Source organism: Pituophis catenifer, unplaced genomic scaffold (genome assembly GCF_029215685.1).
Source record: "Pituophis catenifer annectens isolate HBS135680 unplaced genomic scaffold, rPitCat1.0.hap2 SCAF_14, whole genome shotgun sequence".
Classification (NCBI taxonomy): Eukaryota; Metazoa; Chordata; class Lepidosauria; order Squamata; family Colubridae; genus Pituophis; species Pituophis catenifer.
The window spans coordinates 15,315,701-15,338,281 of NW_027256894.1; the positions used below are offsets into that span (position 1 = coordinate 15,315,701).

The 22,581-nt window shown below is 43.4% G+C and overlaps 1 protein-coding gene across 2 annotated transcripts in view; it reads left to right on the forward strand.

Moving 5' to 3' along the window:
- The first annotated feature begins 704 nt into the window (after positions 1-704).
- Positions 705-22,581, forward strand: part of HDGFL3 (HDGF like 3) — a 45,391-nt gene continuing 23,514 nt past the window's right edge. For both annotated transcript variants that reach the window (XM_070953421.1, XM_070953420.1), the window contains exon 1: positions 705-1,126. In XM_070953421.1, the coding sequence (XP_070809522.1) occupies positions 1,043-1,126 (84 nt within the window). In that variant the 5' untranslated portion in view covers positions 705-1,042. The remainder of the gene's footprint in view (positions 1,127-22,581) is intronic.

A 22,581-nucleotide genomic window follows, 5' to 3' on the forward strand; every position in this document is an offset into this window, starting at 1 on the left:
AGAAAGCGTCGGGAAGAGAAGGGGGTTTCCCCCGTCTCTCTCCCACCCACCGACCCCCACTCCCTCTTTGCTGCAGCACCGGCGAGATCCAGGATGGGCGAAGCCTCGTAGGAGAGAGAAGCGCAGCGCAGCGCAGCGCAGGCGGAGACATTTCTTCGGGCAACCTTGTTCTCAAGCCAGGGCTGGGGGAGGGGATCCCCGCCTGGAAACCTCCTCTCCCCCCTCCACCCCCCCCCGCACATACACACATACTCCGCTCCTTTTGCATCAGCCCCCTCCCACTCCTTGCCTTGCCCGGGACCCCCCTCAAAGCGGCTTCATCGTTTTGGGTAGGTGGGTGAGTGAGTGGGGGGCAGACTGCTAGTTGCCCAGCCCAGGGCCCTGGCTTTCCCCCTTTTGCACGCGCGCACACACACGTATACACACACACACACACACAGAGACACACAAGCGGACGCAGGCACCCTCGCTCGCTCTCACTCACTCACTCACTGACACACACACACACACACACACATACGGACGTAGCCTCTCTCTCTCTCTCTCTCTCTCTCTCCTTTCCATCTCTTCCTCTCTCTTTCTTTCCATCCCTCTCTCTTTCTTTCCATCCCTCTCTCTTTCTTTCTCAGCTCCCCTCTTCTTCCCCTGCTGCTGCTGCTCCTCCTCCTCCTCCTCTTCTTCTTCCATCACCGCCGCCGCCTCTTCCTCCTCCTCCTCCTGCCGCCGCCGCCACCACCGCCGCTCCGCCCGAGGCCTTTCCTTCCCTCCGGAACCGATTCGCCTTCCTCCCCCCCGGTGGCGGGAGGAGAGGGAGGGGCAGGCAAACGCTCGCTCGCATCTTCCACCCTCCCCCCTCCGGCCTGTCTCTCTCTCTCTATCTCTCTCTCTCTCTCTCTCTCTCTCTACCTTCCCCCCATCTCTCCCTCTCTCTCTCCCCCCCCTCCTCAACCTTGGCTCGGAGGATCGGGGGCAAGGCCTGGGAGCGGTGCTGGGGGTGGCCTCGGACGCAGAGACGGGGCGGGCAAAGCTGGACTCGGACCCGATGGCTCGTCCCAGGCCCCGTGAATACAAAGCCGGGGATCTGGTCTTCGCCAAAATGAAAGGCTACCCGCATTGGCCGGCCCGGGTGAGTACCAAACAGGAAAGGATGGGGTGGGGGGGGGGAGGATGGGGCGCCTTGGAAGGGAAAAAAAGGGGGGGAGGGGGTCCTGGGCCTGGGGAAGAACTGAACACGGGCCTTTTCTCCTCTTCCCCCCCCCCATCCCCAAGCCAGGCCCATCCCTTCCCCACCCACCCCCCTCCCTCCCTCCCTCCCTCCCCGTTGGCGCAAAGGGTTGGCTGTCTGTTTAGCCTTTCCGCTCGCCCTCTTGATGATGGAGCCTTTGTGTTGGCAACGCGAGGATAGATGGAGGGCGAGAAAGACACGCATACACACAAAAGAAGAGAAGCCCGCCTCCATCCATCCATCCTTCCATTCTTTCTCTCTGAATTTAACAACCCCCCCTTTTAAAATGGGATCATTTGGCAACGGAGAAGGGGGGGACGATGGGTGGGTGGGTTTCCCGGTTCTTTCTCCTGATAGGATTCCTCCCCCTTCCCCCATCCAGGCACAAACACACACACACACACACACCCCTTTCTTCCTCTGGATGGTTTGGTTTCCACGGTCTTTGAAAGCAGCCCTGGGTTGTTGGAATTGGGGAGGGGGCTGGAGAGCAGGAGAAGAAGAGGGTTGGTGGTGGGCGCGGAGGGATTGTCGTTAAAACGGCTGCAGAAGAGAGAAAAGCCGGTGGGCTGGTCAGCCTGATCATGATGCCAGGTTTATTGTCATCACCGTCACACACATACACACACACGCCTTAAATTCCCTGCTGAAAGCCGCCCTCCGCCTCGCCCCCTTCCTGGTTGCTGTTTGCGCGAGAGCGGGAGAGATGGAGGAGGGGAAGAAAAATCCGTATTTTCACCCCCCTTCCTCATAGCCAGAATTGCTGAGCCTCTTCTGGAAGGCCTGTCTGGTTTGGAGAGAGGCTGCCCTAGAGATCCATTCTAAGGCTTGTGAAGAAGCCAGATAGATCTCTGGGGGTGCAGAAGCTTTCCTGGGCCTGTTTTTTTTTTAGCTCCTTGGCCTAAATCTTGGATGTTTTGAGGTTGGAAATGGATGCCCCTACCTCCGAAATGGGCAGAAGAGAAGCAGTGTGAGTGGTGGATGGGCCTTGGCAAGGTTTTGAGGCCAAGAGGCCTAGTTGATGCCTTAGATTGGATGGTGGTTGCCTTACAATGGTAGTCCTCAAGTTACGGCCACCATGGAGCTGGAGATTTGCATGAGATGCTGGTGAATTTCGTTTTGTTAGATAGGGCCCAGGGTTCAAGTCTAACAAGGAAGAGGAGGTTGTTTGCATTTGTTTTGGGAAACTAAAACAACCTGGAAGGCAAATGGAAGCATTGCTGTTCTTCAGAATTAGGGCTCGCAAAGAACAGTAGAGATAGTCCTTGACTTATGACCACAATGGAGCCCAGAATTGATGTTGCCGAGGGAGACGTTTGTTAAGTGAGTTTTGCTCCGTTTTTTACGACCTTGCTTGCCGCAGGGTGTTCGGCGAATCGCTGCCGTTGTTAAGTCAGTAACTTGGTTGTTAAGTGAATCTGGCTTCTCTATGGACGTTGTTCGACAGAAGGTCACAAAAGGGGGGTCACATGACCTCGGGACACTGCAACCGTCATAAATAGGGAGTCATAATGTCTGAATGTTGATCATGTGGCCATAGAGCAGGGGTGAAATGCTACCGGTTTGGACCGGTTCGCCTGAACCGGTAGCAATGGTGGTGGGTGGTTCGGAGAACCGGTAGCGACGGCACCACGAGGCTCCATCCACCCGCCCGGTCATCGTTACTTCCTGGTTTTAACCAGGAAGTAACCTGTTTTTTACCCTCTGCGCATGAGCAGAAGGGTTTGCACATGCGCAGAGGGTCCCCGTGCATGCATGCACTTCCGAACCGGTAGGGAAGGTAAGTAGATTTCACCCCTGCCATAGAGGATGCCGCAATGGTCATGAGCGTGAAAAAACAGGCCAGATGGCTTTTTTTTCCAGCGCCGTTGTTGGTTTTAAATTTTTAAATTTTGATATGGATTTTAAATTGATAAATTTTAAACTATGGGCCAAATTTAATTATTTTAAATCTATTTTTAATCATACTTTATGTATAAATGTTTTTATTTTGGCTGTTCACCACCCTGAGTCCGAAAGGAGAAGGCGGTATAGAAATTTAATTAATTAATTTATTTATTTAATAAATAAATAATAAATAAACTTCGGGTCACTAAATGAACTGTTTTAAGTCGAGGACTGCCTGTACTGGATGTACAAGATGTGAGAAAGTAGGGTCATAAAATGCATTTGACTGAAGGCAATCAGGTGTTGAGAAGGGTGCATTAAATTCCCTTCCCCTTGCTTCTGACATGCATGAACTTTTGAAGATAATTTGAACCCCAGACCCTGAGCTTGGAATCTGTGCATCTGGGCTTCTGTATCTGCAGTGCCAATACAGGTAGTTCTCGACTTAACAACCATTCATTTAGTGTCCGTTACAATAGCACCAGAAAAATGGACTTCGGACTGTTCCTCGCACATACAACGGTCACAGTATTCCCCCCCCACACACCAATGTTTAAAATGTGGGTGCTTGGCAACCAGCATTTATTTAAAACAGTGGCCACCTCTCTGTGTCACCCGATGACCACTTACACTTAGGCTTCCCAGCGAGGTTCTGACAAGCAAAGTCAATAAGGAAAGCCAGGTTCGTTTAAGGATTGCATGATTCATTAAACTGCGGGGATTTACTTAACAACCATGGTTTTAAGAGAAAAAGGTCACGGGATGGGATATAACTCACATAATAACCTCCCCCCCCCCCCGCTTAGCAATGGAAATTCTCGCCCCAGTTGCGGTTGGTCATACGTCAAGAAAGGACCACCTGTATTCCTTTTGCTTGCAACTGAAAGCAGGTGGAACTTAGCAAACATCCTTCTGCTGCAGAGGCCTCCTGAGGTGGTCATGTTTGGAAGGCTTTCTGGTAGGGAATCCTTGGCGGTTGTAGACACAAGAGAGGTTCCCTCTTCTCTAAGACTGTGGCTTTGTGATAGAGAATCCTGGGTGGTTGTAGGCACAGGAGAGGTTCCCTCTTCACTAAGATTGTGGCTTTCTGGTAGGGAATCCTTGGCGGTTGTAGACACAAGAGAGGTTCCCTCTTCTCTAAGACTGTGGCTTTGTGATAGAGAATCCTGGGTGGTTGTAGGCACAGGAGAGGTTCCCTCTTCACTAAGACTGTGGCTTTGTGGTAGAGAATCCTTGGCGGTTGTAGGTACAAGAGAAGGTCCCTCTTCTCTAAGAGTGTGGCTTTGTGATAGAGAATCCTTGGTGGTTGTAGGTACAAGAGAAGGTTCCTCTCCTCTAAGACTGTGGCTTTGTGATAGAGAATCCTGGGTGGTTGTAGGTACAATAGAAGGTCCCTCTTCTCTAAGACTGTGGCTTTGTGGTAGAGAATCCTTGGCAGTTGTAGGTACAAGAGAAGGTCCTTCTTCTCTAAGACTGTGGCTTTGTGATAGAGAATCCTGGGTGGTTGTAGATACAATAGAAGGTCCCTCTTCTCTAAGACTGTGGCTTTGTGGTAGAGAATCCTTGGTGGTTGTAGGTACAATAGAAGGTTCCTCTTCTCTAAGAGTGTGGCTTTGTGGTAAAGAATCCTTGGCGGTTGTCGGCACAAGAGAAGGTCCCTTATCTCTTAAGAGTGTGGCCAATTCGAACAGGCCATTGAAGAACAGCAAAAGTGCTTATCTGAGCTTTAGTTGTGGAAGAAAACAATGGGTCATTGCACATTTAGATTTATATAGTTGATCTTCATAGACCCACAACCTACGAGATTTGCAGATTTGTCTTTGGTTACTGTATAAAAATCTAGAGTAATATCTGCATATGTTGGAGACCAGTTTTGTTTTTCCAAAGTTCTGCGACACCTAATAATTGCTGTTGTGCTGGATCCCATAATATAAGAAATAAATGTTAATAACAATAACACATCTTCCCCTCCCCTCCAGCTCTTGGAGGGGAGGGGGAGATGTGAATAGCGAAGGTATCCACTTAACATGGCTTTATTGATGTGGCAAGGTTTCTGTCTGTTGGAGGTAGGACAATTTTTTTGACTTTGGAGGAGAATATACGGCACATCCAGAAGATATCTAGATCGGTAGTGAAGGTCTTCAACTTTTGTGTTGAACAGTGAAAAATGTGAAGGTAAAGCACAACAACAGATGCTCCCTAAGACACATGGTTGCTTTGAGGAAAGACCATCAACCTGTGGTAGAACATGCTCAAAGGCCCTTCTTCAACTCCAAGCCTTCTCTATTGAAAGGATCCACTTTGGGCTGGATTCTGTAGGAAAGACCTCGCTCTACCTTGAAATATTGGAGTGATGTTGCTAGAGAGAGCAGTATAGTCAAAACAATTTGACATAATATAAGATAGTGTCCTTTATTCTCTCCGACCTCTTAGTTCAGGGGTCAGCAACCATAAACTCTCAAAGAGCCATTTGGACCAGTTTCCCACAGAAAAGAAAACACCGGGAGCCACAAAATCCTTCCTGTGCTGACTATTTCCTGAGCGACCAGAAAACTAGCATATGTAGTTGAAATTAAGTGTTCTGTTTTCTTCTGAAACTTTTCTTTTCTTGGATTTATCCATGGTTGGCCTACCAGGAGTCTCAAATCGCATGCCAGCAGGTATCGCACATTGGCGGTTATGATGCATATTTTGAGTGACAGGGAGCCGCAGCAGAGGGATGAAAGAGCCACATATGGCTCCAAAGTCACGGGTTGCTGACTCCTGTCTTAGTTACTTTCAACTGCATGCAGTTAGGGATGGATGGATCGAAGTTGGGTTCAATACCAGATCTTGTAACATCCTCAGCATAGCAGAAGACACATAGCCTTTGGTTATCGTGGGTTGAACAGAATTCCAAATGCAATTATTTATTACTTGCTTTCTCCAACCTGATGCTTCCAAGGATGTTTACATAGCAACTAAAATTCCCTCCAGGGTTGACTGTTGTATCTCCATTCCTTTAAAGGAAAAAAAACAGGTTGGAAAGTTGACTTCACAAGCCTGTACTTCATAGTTATGGAAGGCTTCTGAGATCCTAGTGAGGTGTGGTTTTGGAATCAGTTGGAGCTATCACAGGTTTGACTTTAAATTAAATGCAAAGCCTTTATTGTCATTGTACATCATGTAAACAATGCAATTGGTTAAAAGGTTCCCTCCTCCAAAAAATGACAGTTCCAGGACTGTCCTTAATATACAAGCAATTACCATCCATCAGATGTCCTTAGAAAAGTATTTTGTCCAATTTTTCCTAACTTGGTCCCTTTCAGAAGTTTGGTTTGCACTTCCAAGAACATCCAGCCCCTCGTATAGGTAAAGGTAAAGGTTTCCCTCGCACATATGTGCTAGTCGTTCCTGACACTAGGGGTGGCGGTGCTCATCTCCGTTTCAAAGCCGAAAAGCCAGCCCTATCCGAAGACGTCTCCATGGTCATGTGGTGGGCATGACTAAACGCCGAAGGCGCATGGTACGCTGTTAACCTTCCCACCAAAGATGGTCCCTATTTTTCTACTTGCATTTTTTACGTGCTTTCGAACTGCTAGGTTGGCAGAAGCTGGGACAAGGAACGGGAGCTCCCCCCGTTACGCGGCACTAGGGTTTCGAACTGCTGAACTGCCAACCTTTTGATCGACAAGCTCAGCATCTTAGCCACTGAGCTACCGCGTCCCCCTTTATCTATAAGCAAATGCATAAAACAACCCAGGTGTCAGCAAAAAAAAAAAGGATTGGCAGAACTTTGCAAAAATTGTCTTATTTTAACCTTGATCAAATAAACCAACTTTATATTTCTTCTTTCTTTTCGTTCTAACGGCCTTAATCTTTAACTCAATCAAATATTGTCACAGGGTTTGAATTTTTTACGGACTTTCGAACTGCTAGGTTGGCAGAAGCTGGGACAAAGAACAGGAGCTCAGCCCATTACGTGGCACTAGGGATTCGAACTGCTGAACTGCCCCCCTTTCGATCGACAAGCTCAGCATCTTAGCCATTGAGCTACCCCTGTCATCTGTTTTTATCTCTGTGTTACCTGGTTACTATGTCTGATGTCAGCAAAAGTACGAGCCATTGAATATCCTGGAGAAAGAACCTTGATACCCTTCTTTCCCATAACGAAGACTACAATAGTGCATGTGTTTTAAACCTTTCTGTTTTTATCCTATTCCTGTGTTGAATCTATCAAGAAATGCAGGAGGGAGTATCAGGATAGCATGCAGCATATGTATAATGGGGGCAGGGCTTCCGTTTTGTGGGCGTCGCTATCATCTACAGACCTTTGTGGCATAGAGCAGCGGTCACCAACCATGGACCATGGACCACTGGTGGTCCGCGAGAAAATTTTGGTGATCCGCAGAAAAATTATTTGCATTTTTTATATTGCACTAAATCAGGGGTCCTCAAACTACGACCCCTGGGATGGATACGTGCAATGAACGCTTGTGTTGCTGCAGAGAGTCTCCCCCTTCTGGGTCTTTTTGTGTGGGTCGGAGGGGGGGAGAAATTCCAATTTGGGGTCTGCTTCAGCCTCCTGGTGCGGGGCTTTGGGCGAAGGCTGGAGGGAAGCACCGCTGGTGGCGAAGAGCCCGAGGGCCTTGTTCCAGTGGGACTGCCTCATGGCCTGGAACTGGCTGACTATTTCAGCCCGCTGAGCCTCCAGGCGCCGGTACCTGGCCTTGCACTCCCGCAGGTCTTCCCTCTGCTTGGAAAGCCTATGCTTGTAGTCCTCAGTGAGGTGCTTCTACTGAGCCTCCTTCTCGATCAGATCCAATTTGGACTGAGCTGTTTTGCCAACTCTTTCTCATGGTGGCTGCTTAGCTCCAACAACTGCTTCCTGTTGGGACCCTAAGGAGCCCGGGCAGACAGGCGAGGAGTGGCTGGGAGGGGGGGGAGGGTACAGGCCGTCAAGGCACCCCTCGATGTGAGTGACATCAAGTTGGCCCAGTCACATGACCACCTAGCCACGCCCACCCAGCTGGTCATTAGGCAGATCATATTAATGGTCCGCGGGATTTAAAATTATGAATTTAATAGTCCCTGAGGTCCGAAAGGTTGGTGACCCCTGGCATAGAGCAAGAGTCTCTAAACTTGGCAACTTTAAAACTGGTGGACTTCAACTCCCAGAATTGCCCAGCCACCCATGCTGACTAGGGAATTTTGGGAGTTGACGTCCACAAGTCATAAAAGTTGCCAAGTGTGGAGAGCCTCCTATGGAGTCTGGTTATTTGAGGGATCACATGTCTCCCATAATATCTGGTTTGGATTTGGTCCAGTAGGGTTGGCCTACTTGAAGTTCCTTCAATTAAATGATATTTATTGAGACCCTGGAATGATAGTTTTCCTGTAGCAATGCCTGCCCCGTAGAATGAGGTGCCCCCTGAGACACCCATCCTACTAGTGTTTCAAAGGTGCTGGAAAAGCTGGCTCTACTCCTGGGGTTTTAACAAGAGTGAGTAAAGCATCCTGGGATTCTTTTATTTTCCCCATTCCACTCTAGTTTTTATCATCTTGCTATCTTTATTCCTTATTTAAGATCTGATTGTATCTTTTTAAAACATCATTGACTTGTGAGCTACCCAGAGTTGTTGGAAGTTGGGCGAACCTACATATTTAATAATAAATACATCTTCATTATATATATATTTTACACACCTCATCATCCTGTTCTCCTGCCAGAGTAAATGATTTGATATGCTTTAAAGATACCTCTTCAGGGGTGGGTTCTACTTACCTTTTCTACCGGTTCGCAACGGGACCGCGTCCGTGCCCTTCTGCACATGTGCAGAAGCTTCCTGATGATGTCTGGGCCAGTGGGCGGAGCCTCCCGCTGGTTTTACTACCAGTTCTTGCGAACCGGTCTGAACCGGGGGCAACCCACCACTTGCCTCTGTATTCTAGTTGCTAAGGAGGGTTGTTGCATTTGTTTATCCCTGTTTGTAACCTCTCTTAGAAATGTAGTAACAAACCTTTTGGGGCTTCTCTTTAAGTTCTCAGTGTGATAAAAGTCCATGATGTTAAATTTCAAGCCTTAGCTCAGCTCAGCTGGAAATTTGTTCTTTGGCTTTAGATTCAGCTCATCTCTTCCAAGTATTGGCTTCCCAATTTATACGTGGATTTCTTTCATTTATTTTTCGTGGCTGCCAAAGAGACTGAGTTAAGGTTCTGTTTATGTTGCAATATTTTCAGGATCAGACTCAATAAAGATAATAGAAGTTATAGGTTTAAATATAATTCTCTTTAATCATAATAGGCATTCTATATTCGCTGAATATTCAAGATAGAAGCAAGGAAAATGGGGAGGATGGCTCCTTTTATATACAAGGGGCGGAGCCAGGAATGGGAGTGGTAAAATATGAATACATTAAAGCTCAAGTAATAAGTTAACCCCTGATGTTCCATATATACATTATTTACACATTAGAGAATAAGGCATTTACATCTGACAAATCCCCCTCTAAATGCCGGTTCGTTATACAACACCAGTTACATTCAGATTCAGGACAATATAATACATATAATTTAGAGGTTAAATATTTGTGTTGTTTAGAAGGTAAGGGTTTTGTTAATATGTCAGCTAATTGTTCAGAAGTATCACAATGTATTGCTTTGATGAATCCGTCTTGAGATAGTTGTCTCACGTGCTTAAATTTTATATCAATATGCCTGGACCTTTGTCCAATTGCATCGGATCTAGAAATTTCAATGGCCGCTTTATTATCTTCATGCATAATAAATGGTAAAGTAGGTTTCTTCCAAACATCTGTGATCAAATCATTGAACCATACAAGGTTATTTGCAGCTTTAGACAAGCAAACATATTCTGCTTCTGTGGTAGAGGTGGCTACCAGTTCTTGTTTACCAGTATACCAGTAAACTGGACAATCGTTCAATAGAAAAACATAACCAGAGGTACTCTTTCTGCATGATGTATCACCAGCCCAATCTGCGTCAGCATAACAAGTAATTTTTGGTTCTTTGTCATTATTGGGTTCCAATATTAAACAAAAATCTAATGTACTTTTCAGATATCTTAAAATTCTTTTGACAGCTTCCCAATGATACAAGGTTGGTTTGCTAACATATCTTGACAATAAATTGAGAGGTAATGCAATATCTGGCCTAGTCCAATTAGATATATAAAGGAGTGAACCTATAACTGATCTGTAAAATGTGTTGTCTTTAAACTCAGGGGAAGATTCATCATTGTTTCTAAGAAAATCAGTTTGCATAGGTGTGTCACATGTTTTGGCATTATTTAAGTTACATTTGTTTAGGAGTTCAATGATTTTATCTTTTTGAGTAAGTTTAAATCCCCTTTTTGTTTTGTTAATTTGTACACCAAGGTATTTATTCACTCTACCTAGTGATTTCAATGAGAAGTGTTCGTTTAACTTATTTACAAAGATTTCCCTGCTCTCTTTATGCTTTCCAATATATAAAATATCATCCACATAAATTAATACAAATTCAATATGATCATTACTCTTTTTTACAAAGAAACAGTTATCAGCAGTGGTGGCGTTGAAATCCATGGTCTTTAGTACTTTTACCAAGCAATCGTACCATCTTTTGCCAGATTGCTTCAATCCGTACAGACTCTTATTTAGTAACCAAATTTCGTTCTTATTAGTGTATTGACTGTGTGGTGCTCTTACATATATTTCCTTATCTAATTTTGCATGTAAGTATGCAGTCTGTATGTCATATTGAAACACGTCTAGATTGAGTGCAGATGCTACTACAAGAGCTGTTTTGACACTCTCTGTTCTCACTGTGGGTGAATATGTGTCAGTATAGTCTTCTGGATATTTTTGTGCATAACCTTGTGCAACTAGTCTGGCCTTGTATAAGGTATTACCTCCTTCTAAATTCTTAATTTTATAAATCCACCTAGTACCTATAATTGTTTTATCCTTAGGTGCGATCGCAGGTGTGAATACATTTAATCCTTGTAAACTTTTCATTTCTTTTTCCATAGCTAGTTCCCATTTTTCTCTTTCTTCACGGGGAAGTTTCAATACTTCCTCATATGTATTAGGTGTTATTTGTTCTCCATCCATATGCATAATATAATCTTTGTATTTATTTGGTATTTGGTTTCTATTATTTCTAATATTTCTTTCAGGTTTGCTATGGTTGTCATGCAAATATCTGGCTTCCTTTTTTGTTAATGTGTCTGTCTTTATTTTATGCTGACTATTTGTCCAAGTTTTGGTTTTGTTCTTACTTTTGTTAATATTTTGATTTTCTGTTGTTCCTTCCTCGCAAGATATATTATCTTTGCTTTTATTAGGAAAAATTTCATTAAGGTGCAACTTAGACCAATTGGCCTGCTCATGAAACACAGCTGTTCTGGATACTATAAATTTGTTATTATTATCGATGAATCTGTACCCTTTGGTTCCAGTTTCGTATCCCATGAATCTTAATCTCCTGGATACGTTTTCTCCCTTTCTCCTCAATTGTTTAGGTATGTGCACGTCTGCAGTAACTCCAAATATGTGCATGTGTGCTAATTTAGGTTTTCTATTGTACATCACCTCATATGGTGTCTTATTCACAATACTGGACCATGTTCTATTTTGAGTGTAATTTGAATAATGTAAGGCTTCTGACCAAAATTGTTTGCCTAAACCAGCATCCTCTAATGTGCATCTAATCATGGTTTGTAGTGTGGAGTTCTTTCTCTCTGCAATCCCATTTTGAAAGGCAGAAAATGGATTGGACGTGAAATGTAGCATCCCTCTATCCTTTAACCATTGGGAGAATTCTTTAGACATGAATTCACATCCCCTATCTGTCATAATTTGTTTTATTCTGATATTATGTTGTGTTTCTATGCGTTTGTAGAATTCCTTAAATTTTTGAAAGGTTTCATCCTTGTGCTTTAATGTGTAAACAAAACCATAGCGACTGTAATCATCCACTATTGTTAGGAAGTAACGTTTTCTATAGGTAATTGATGGAGTTAATGGACCAACTAAGTCCATATGTACCAAATCAAAAATATTGTTAGTTGATCTGTTAGATTTTTTTGGTCTAGGACTGGTTTTTAGTTTGGTGGATTTACATACTGAGCATTCTAAATAATTTTCACAATTTTTTATTTTTACACCTTCTGCGTGTTCAGTCATTTTTTGTACTACAGGAAAGCTAGCATGTCCTAACTTCCTATGTAAGATATGAGCACACTCATCATGAATTGGTTTACCTATTTTTGGTTTCTTCTCATTGTGTGTATTTTTGTTATCATGAGTTAATTTACATTCATCATTGTCACTGTTACTGACATTTTCATCATCTGCTTCAATACAATCTTCCATATTTGAATCAATGTTATGTAACCATCTTTCTTTGGTTATCAGATAGGGTAGACCCCCTTTTATCATCACAGTGCCTACCTTTGTTTTGTTCTTTTCTATAGTTGCTTTCCCCTTTGAGAAAACTATATTGATGTCAGATTCTCTGCTTAGTTTTATAGCACTTAGTATGTTGTGAGGTATTTCTGGGATTAATAATACCCCCTCTATTTTCCCTAAACCAGGCAAGGTCACATTTCCTCTGCCTAATACTTGAACCTTTTCTTGATTAGCTACCTTTATCACAAACTTATCTTCTGTAAATGAAGATAATATACTTTTGTTATTAGTGGTGTGATTTGTTGCACCAGAATCAATAAGCCAATTATTGTTCTCATCTTGTTGTGTTTTGGTGCTGTCTTGTTTATTTAACCCATTTAGTGACCCAGATTTTCTCTCTTTTGAATTTTCTCTACCCCCTCTACTTTCTCTGTAGTTTGGTGGACTTCTATATTTGTGTCTATCTGTGGAAGATTGTCTGTAATTGTATTTGCTCCTATGTTCTGGCCTATGTCTCTCCCTTGGGACTTTGTGACAGTCTCTTCTACTGTGTTCCCTGGATCCACAATTGTGGCATCTAAAGGCTTCATTATATTTATCTTGAAAGACTACTTTCCTAAAAGATTTGTGTTCTGTTTGGTTACTGGAACGATTTTTTCTTGAATTGTCTTCTGCTATCAATTTGTTAGATAGACTTTCTATTGATAAATATCCCAAATTAATGGTATCTAAGTGTGACATAAAGCTATCCCATGATGGATCAAGTGAATTGATAATAACACTTTTCATAGTTTGATCTGAAATCACTTCCCCCCTCAATTGCAGCTCAGCTCTTATTTTGTTTAGATTTATCAAATGTTCACTTATAGAAATCCCTGGTTTCACTCTAGAAGAAAAGAAATCCTTAGACATTCTTGTGGTTGTGGCTACACTATCGCTGTGAAATAGATTAAACATGCATTGAATTATTTCTGATACAGTTAGGTTTGGTTTGATGCTATGATACATTGCAGGAGACACGCTAGAAATTATTATGAAAAATGCTCTATGATGTAAACAGTCTATTTTTAAAGTCCAAGGTCTTCTTGGAGGACTAGTTATAAAGAATAGTAAATTTTCTTTCATAAAAATAACCTGAAGCTGTTGGTACCACTCTTGTAAATTAATGCCATCAACTCTAAGTTTTGGGAAGTCACTGGGTAAGTTCCCCACATTATTTTGTCCATTACTTACAACCTGAGGCAGTCCGTGGTCTCTCAAGTGCAGGAAATTACAGAACGGCATTGGGATGCTTGTAACGAGTCTGCGCGGTTCTCTGGCCAGTTCAAGTCTTTCGGGGCCGTCTACGTAGTTTTGCACATGCGCGTTGCTCATTTCTTCTTTGGCGCCGTTGTGGAAGGTTCTCTCCATTTCAGCTCTCTCGATCCGCTCCTCTTCAGATGAGTCGGTCTCTGGCTCGGTTTTTGGGGCTTTGGTGATGGCGGCGGTTCTTTTCTTTCTCTTGTGTGTGCTGGCACTCGATTCTGTCTGCGGTGTAGGACGGAATCGGCATGGCTCTCTGGGCTCGGGTGTCGTCGTTTTCGAAGTCAGGATGGGAGCGTGCAGGTCTTGAGTTGTCGGTTTGATTTCTTGCTTCTTCGTCGATGTCTTGGAGATTTTCAATCTTGGCCCAAAAGCAGCAAAAAGCGTTTTCATTGCTGACTTTACTTGAGACTTTGTTAAATCGTCTTCACTTTCTGATTTTGGTTCATCTGAAGAGTTTGAGACTTCTTTTTCACTTTCTTCGTCTGATAGCGTTTTTCGCGCCAGAAATTTTGAACTGAGCGTTTTGATTGGCTCTGCTTCACTCTCTTTTGAAGTTCGTTGAAACCAAGATGGCTGCCGTTCAAAATTTCGCGCGGGGTCACATCTTTTCTTTTTTACAACTATTTTCTCAGTAGTCATTTCACTCACAGTTTTTTGATCTTTGGGTTTTTCTTTAATGACGTTTTTCTCTCTCGCTGCTCCGCTGTTCCTCAGCATCTCCTGGAGGTCCGCGATGAGGCTTTCATCATTCTTTTGGCTTTTTAGTATTTTTAATATTTCTGACCTGAGTTCGTTATTTTCTATCTCGATTTCTTCCTGGTCGTTATTTTCACTCATCAGTTCTTCTTCTTCAGTGGTGTATTCTTCGGATTCTCTCGAAATCGCATTAGTGGATTCGTTGATCATCTCTTGATCAGTTTCTATTTCTTTGCTGTAGGCCCTGGTGTTGGGCCTATCTTTCTTGGACATTTTTAATTACTTATTGAGTCAATTAACCATCCTCTGCTACCAGCTTGTTGCAATATTTTCAGGATCAGACTCAATAAAGATAATAGAAGTTATAGGTTTAAATATAATTCTCTTTAATCATAATAGGCATTCTATATTCGCTGAATATTCAAGATAGAAGCAAGGAAAATGGGGAGGATGGCTCCTTTTATATACAAGGGGCGGAGCCAGGAATGGGAGTGGTAAAATATGAATACATTAAAGCTCAAGTAATAAGTTAACCCCTGATGTTCCATATATACATTATTTACACATTAGAGAATAAGGCATTTACATCTGACAGTTTAAAAAATGTCTTTGGTCTAAAAGATATAATTGTAATGGGGGTGGAAGGAGAAAGAAGAAAAACCATGCATTTCAAACAGTCGCAGCGTTCTTATAATGATGAATCGGGAAGAAACAATTCAGAGGAGAAAAAACATGACAGAGGTGGACTTCAAGCCAAACCAAGATTGCCAGGAATCAAACCACAATAGAGAGACCCAGTTTGACCTTCTAGCCTCAGTCCTACCCAGGTCCAAGGACAGTAAACTGGAATAAATTGAAAGCAGATCCTTTTATAAGCCACTTTGTGCCCCTGGAGAAAAGATGTGATATAAATCTACTTTCTTATATGAAGGAAGAACCTTGACTGATGCTACTCATTGTGTTCAACTAAAGAAGGTTATTACAAAGAGATTGGAGCTTGTTCTTTGAAAAATTCTATGAGAATTTCTTTTCTTTTTTTTTAAGTTTACAACCATTTATTTAGAAACTGTTTGAAGTTACAATGTGTTCTGACCTTGGCTTTCTTAGAAATTAAAAGCACAACCTTAGTCCCGGCAAACCTCTTTAATTCATTCGGCTGTAAATTACTTTCATTTACAGTCCGCAAGGCTTGATAAACAGTCTTTCAGAGGAAGGTTATCAACACCCACCTATCTCACGTGGAACGCTGCCAAAGAGCTAATTTCCAGATGCAGGGCAAGGCCAAACTTGGCACAGAGTCACAGACAGAATTTTCAAATCTTGAATCAGCCAGGGGAACTAATTGCTTCCTGTAAAAGCTCACGTCCCATTCGCTTCTCTTTTATGTCTTATGGGAGGGACCTATCATCTCCAAGCTTTACTCCCAAGTCGACCCTGTTTCCTTAATTGTTCCTGTCTCCTGGCAGCTCTGCGCATGAGAATTTGAATATGAGAATATGAGAATTTCTTTTGAAACGGCTGCCCATCGTTGAGAATGTGGATGGTTTCATGCCCATCTGGAGGGTAAAGATTGGCAAAGCCTTCTTTGAAGTTCACCCTTGACTTAACCTTTCATTTAGTGATGGTTCAAAGTTACACTGGCACTGATAAAGGTGACTTGTCATTGTTTCTCACACTTAACTGAATTATATCCCTTTGAACTATTGACTATTAACTCAGTCTAATTCTGCAATTGAGTGGACTTTGATCTATAAGCTTGATCATAATTCCGCTGGCAGTGATGGAACAAAACTAATGTGTCTTCACAGATGGAAGAGTTTTCATACTTATTTCTTTTAAAATTGCAGCTGAATGGGCAAAGCTACTTTGATATTCCGAACCAACTTATCTGTCAAGCCAAATGATCATCTGTAATAACAGCTTTTGTTTTGGGGTTTTGCCTGTGCCTTTCCTGTCCAAACCTTTTAAACAAACCTACAGCAACTCAAATGTTCTCCCTTCTCTGCGTTTCAAGTATGAAAATTGCTTTTTTAATTTTTTTTTCCCCCGTGGCAATAATTGCTGCCTGGCAATCTGGTGCCCTTCAGTCTTATGGGATAACAGCTTCCACAAATCTTAACCACAAACAAACCATCTTGAGTTGGATGACATGGAAATTGAAGTCTAGAACATCTGGAACAATCGTGACCTTAGATTTCAGAACAATGAGATTCCAGATCCTATCCAATACGTTGACTCTTAAAAACACACGGAGATGTTTCCATGTGTTTTTAAGAATCAGCGTATTGGATAGGAGTGTGAACACTGGTGTGAACTCACCCTAATTTTGAAAGGGTCTCTGGCAGATTGGCAAGCAAATAAAAATCCATTCATCATATACAGCACAGCCATCATCCAGTAGAAGAGGGTTTAGTTTTATCAGCTGTAACAAATTGTGATTTTATGCAAACATATTCCCCTTAATCTTTATGTATAGCAAATTGGAACATCAGTTCTTTGTTTATACAAGGCCACCAGTAGAAGCAATATTAAAAACATGGTTGTATAGATATTAGTGTTAGATCCTTTTTCCGAAGATATTTATTGTCAGTGGGTGAGACGGGGAGATTTTAGACTGCCTTTCTGAAGCACAGGGCCATAGTCGGGTGTCCTACCATCACGAGTGATAGAGAACAAGTTGTATCTTCTTCCATCTCACGTCTTTAGATATTTGAAGCCTACGATCATAAGAGTCGTATTTTCTCAAGGTTAAACATATTGATTTTGTTTGATCGCTCCTAGTTGATTTTCAGTCCTGTGGTCCTTTCTGAACTCTTAACTCGGTAGGATGAGTAGGCAAGGAAAGGAGAACGTTAACGTTTGGTGTGACTTAGAAATCTTCAGGGTTAATTGTATCTTCCAAGAGAGGCAGGTAGTAAGGGGCACAACTGGAACATGGAATTGTGACTCTTCGCTGGGCAGCCTGAGTAACAAATTGGAAGAGAGACTCGGGTAGCCAGGATTAGGTGTGTGTTTCTGGTTATTTTTCTATCCTTTCCCTCCAGAGTTTCAGAACTCAACTAGTAACTTTGACCTCATGGAAAATGCAAGCTGTTTTGGCTACCATTGAGTTTTTTTGCAAAGAATAAGACATTGGTTTCACCCTTCCTTGTCTTGGTATGTCATCATGAATCCACAGCACCCGTGTATTTTACAGAAGGATGTGTAGATGGTCATTGGGAGCACATTAAATGGACTATAACAAGTGGTAGGACTCAGCTGGTTCGGGAAAACCGGTAGTTCAATTGCTGGCTGTCCCCACCTTTCCTGCCCCGCTCTTTCCATGGGGAATCCCCATGCATCCCATTTTGGCTCCCAGGTAACTGCAGGGAGGACTCTTCGGCCCAAGATGGGGTGCGGGATGGCACCCCACTGCCCGTTTTCGCTCCCAGGAGGCTTCCTAGGCCCGTTTTTGCTTCCCAGGAGGCTTCAGGGAGGCTGCCTGGGCCCAAAACGGGATGTGGGGAGTGTGACACAGCCCCCCGTGGCCCGTTTTTGCTCCCAGGGGGGTGCAGGAGGCTGAAAGCTGCCTGTCACACCCCCTGGCCATGCCCACCATGTCCATGCCCACCCAGCCGGTCATTAGAGCAGAGAACCAGTTGTTAAATTATTTGAATCCAGGGGTGAAATGCTCCCGGTTCGGACCGGATTGCCCGATCCGGTAGCAATGGAGGCGGGTGGTTCGGAGAACAGGTAGCAAAAATCCCTGCCCCCCTCCCCCAATTGGCCAGCTGAGCCGTGCAATCATCAGAAGCTTTTTTTTAAATTTTTAAAAGCATTTTTTCTACAACCTCTTTGGCCGAAGAGGTTATAGAAAAAATGTTTTTAAAAGGAAAAAAAGCCTCTGCCGATCAGGCAAGTCAGCTGGGATCGTCAGAGACTTTTAAAAAAAGTTGATTCAGTAAGTCGTGCATTAACCAAAGGGCAAACTAAAGAGTTGAGTGCTTTGTTCCTACCACGGCTGTAATAGCTTAGGTATGATTTCTGTCCCATTTTGGTCTGTGCTGTTTAATGGGTTTTTTCGGAATTTTAACAGTAGGAATATGCCTTCTTCTCTTTTTCTGAAGCAAAGCGGTTACTTACGTTTGCTCCAATTTGTAGGGCAGAAGTTCAGAGCAACTGCTTAAACACACAAAGGGAAGAGCAATCTTGAAAAGCCTTTTCTGGACCAAAGCCCAGAAAACAACTGGTTAGAAATCTTGGAAATTGTTCTCTCCTGACCTTATAGAAGTACTTCTAAAGGAGCCTGATGACTTCCACATATTTTGGACATTGGTCTCTTGCTAAAGGCCAAGGCTATTTTGGGAGCTGATGGGAATTGCATTCCAAACCATCAGATTGCCCAAAATGCATCCTCTTTCCCCCCAAAGACAGAAGAACTAATCTAAACTAATCGAGGAGAGAAGCAACCTAGAACTAAGGAGAAATTTCCTGACAGTGAGAACAATTAATCAGTGGAACGACTTGCCTCCAGAAGTTGTGGATGCTCCATCTCTGGAGGATTTCAAGAAGAGATTGGACAACCATTTCTCTGGAATGATATACGGCCATGATGGCTAACCCTTTTGCCGTCGTGTGCCGAAAGCAAGGGAAGCGTGGGGGTGTCGTGTGCGCGTGTGCCCATACCCATAATTAAATGCGCTCTACCCCCCCGTGCATGCGTGCACAATCCCCCGTGCTCCCCCCACTTTTGGCATGTGATGGCACGTTGGGCCCAATAGGCCCATTTTTTCACCCTCCCCAGGCTCCAAGAAAGCCTCTGGAGGCCGGAAATGGCCTGTTTACTGACTTCCGGTGGGACCAGAAGTCCCGTTATTCGCCCTCCCCAGGCTCCAGAGTCTTTCTAGGAGCCTGGGGAGGGTGAAAATGAGCCTTCCCCCCCCCGGGAGGCCACAAACAGCCCGTTTGTTTACTTCTGGTGGGCCCAGAAGGCCCGAAAATCAGATGCGCACACCGGAGCTAAGCTAGGGCAATGCTCGTATGCCCATCGATATGGCTCCGTGTGCCACCTTTGGCACGCGTGCCATAGGTGTCAGCACGTCAAGATGCATTTATCCTAGTGCTGACATAAGGAGAACGCAAGTGTCTGCAACGGGACGGTTGCCTTTCACCTACTTATTTTAGCTGGAGATAATGTCCCCTAGGAGATGGATGGGAAGGGGGAAATTCTTTGAATTGGAGCAGCAGATTAGGGGTGAATGATTGGGAAGATGGCCAATGAATGCAGAGGAGTGGGGGAAGGAAGAGGAGGGATTTTGGGTCAGCACGTCAGTGCTGGCTGCATGGAGTCAGTGTAAAAGGTGCCGGGCTAAATAAAATGGAAATTTGTTTCAAAAAAGACTTTGTTTGAGACGCAATTTATTTGAAGGCAGCCTGAAAACCTGACAATAGGTTCGCCATCACAGGTATAGGGTTTCCTGCTTAAACGGGGGGTTGAACTAGAACAGCGGCCCCGAACCAGGGACTGGTTCCATGGAGAAAGGTTTTTCTCCAGATTGGAGGGGTATAGTTTTGTGTGCCACCTGCACCATGTGAATGGAACTTCTCTTGTTTGTAACCTATTCTAGTGAATTTGCCTCCTGATTAAAAAAAAAACTTCTTGATCTAATGTCCTTTTCTCTTGGTCTCATGCAAATCAAGAGCAACAAGGCTTGGGATATACATATGCCTTGAAATGGAAAAATGTTGGCAAGGCATTTAATAGTAAGCCACTTAGCAGTGCAGATTGGAATACACGTAAAAGTCTCCAGAAACTAGTACAGTACAGCTGAGGAGTTTCAAGGAGAAACATTAGACTGTAAAGCATTCAGAGTCAAATCAACAAAAAGGGAATTCTGTAAAACGTAGAAGGGAAGTGAAATATTTGGTTTTTAAGCTTTGTGTGCCTATATTGCTGGATTTTGTAAAGTTTTGAATGAGTCCGATTTAAGGCAAATAAAAAAAAAATCTTGAGATATTGGAAAGACTTAACTTCAAAGTTCACTTTCATTGTTGTGAATTGTCAAGAACAACCTACAAAATCTTTGTCAAAACTTCTCCAATTTGGTGACTCTACATTTGCAGGGAATAAAATGGTGAATATCCGTATATAGATAGCAGGGCCATCGCTGGCTTGAGAAGACAGAATTTAACAGATTGGGGAGAAAGCTGTGGTAGGCTTCCAGAAATTAGAATTCCAATGCTGTGAATTCTGGTTTCATATTTGTTCTTTTTAAAACTCTCTTTTAAGCTTTTTAAAAATCATTCAGAGAATAAGTACCCAGTGTCCCATCTGAGGTTCTAAAATGGCAAAGTTAAGTAGAGACAAAGGTAATGGTTCTAATAATGAAGATTATTTGATGCTTCTTTGTCAAGTGCAAAGAATCAGGACCTCACAATACGTTCTAGTTAAGCTGATTGATTGCTCATGCTTAGATGCAAGAATCTAAATCAACTAATGGTCAGTCCTAAATTGACTCTAGAGACAGAATTCAAGAGAGATTGGATTTTGTGGGAATGTAATGATTCCAAGCTAATTCCTCTCTTGACTTCTCCTCCCCACCTCAGCTTTGCCTGTCCTTCTACTACATCCTGTGTGTATATCCATCTCCATGTTGACTTCAACATTCACAGTTGTTTTTCAAGGTGGATCTTTGCTATGCACATCAAAGAAGAGACTAAAGAGGAAATAGCAACAGCACTTAGACTTATATACCGCTCCACAGTCAGCATATTGCCGCCGACAATCTTAGTCCTCATTTTACTGAATTCGGAAGGATGAAAGGCTGAGTCAACCTTGAGCCCCATTAGGATCGAACTCCACACCGTGGGCAGAGTCAATCTGCAATACTGCATTCTAACCACTGTGCGACCACAGCTCCTTCTGTAGAGTTAAGTGAACCACCTTCCCAGGGGTGAAATCCAAATTTTTTTCCTACTGGTTCTGTGGGTGTGGCTCGGTGGGCATGGCAGGGGAAGGCTATTGCAAAATCTCCATTCCCACCCTACTCCAGGGGAAGGACATTGCAAAATCCCCATTCCCTCCCCACTCCTGGGGGGAAGAATATTGCAAAATCTCCATTCCCACCCCACTCTGGGGCTAGCCAGAGGTGGTATTTGCCGGTTCTCCAGAACCTGTTAGAACCTGCTGGATTTCACTCCTGCATCTTACTCAGGAAGAGATCAGAATATAAATTTACTTAAGTCAACTCTAATATACCATTGGCCTTTACTGCTGTTCTCTCAGGATTAGTCTGAGGCTTTCAGACCCACACCTGAAGCAGAATATATACTGTGCTTAGCTACTCATCACTCTTTTAAATCAGCTAATTAATTGTTCTGTTAGATCCATATAAATAGCTGTATCGCTCCCCAGCTACACTGAGGAAATGCAGCTTGTGCTGTAGTCAACCAGAGAGGTGGTTTGTTGTTAGAAGAAAAGATTGTGTCTGTTAACTCTGAAGTTGCAGTAACACAACAGAATGCATATTCTTTACCCTGTTTTTAATGATTCAGCCTCACTGATTAATTGGTTCTAACTAATCACAGTACTTTAGTTGATTAATCTAGCGGGCCTGTTTCCTGTCATAGAGAAATATAACAGGAGATTGTGTGAGTAAATGATAAAGAAAGTTACATCAATAAATCTGAGGCCATTTAAGAAATAAGTGAGAGTAAGGGTTGCTGGGAATTAGCAATCTTATATATTTAGTTATTGATTTTTTTTAAGTACATTTTTTTCTGTTTCAAAATTAAGGACAGTGAATCAAAAGCAAGAAACACCTAAACATTTATGTAGAATGTTAGAAGAGGAGCGACGTGGTGCTCCCATGTGACCCCCCTCCTGCGCGAGCTGCACTGGCTCCTGGTGATCTTCCGGGTGCACTTCAAGGTTTTGGTTACCACCTTTAGAGCGCTCCATGGCATTGGACTGGGGTATTTACGAGACCGCCTTCTGCTATCAATAGCCTCTCACCGACCAGTACACTCCCATAGAGAGGGGCTTCTCAGGGTGCCGTCGGCCAAACAGTGTCAACTGGCGGCCCCCAGGGGGAGAGC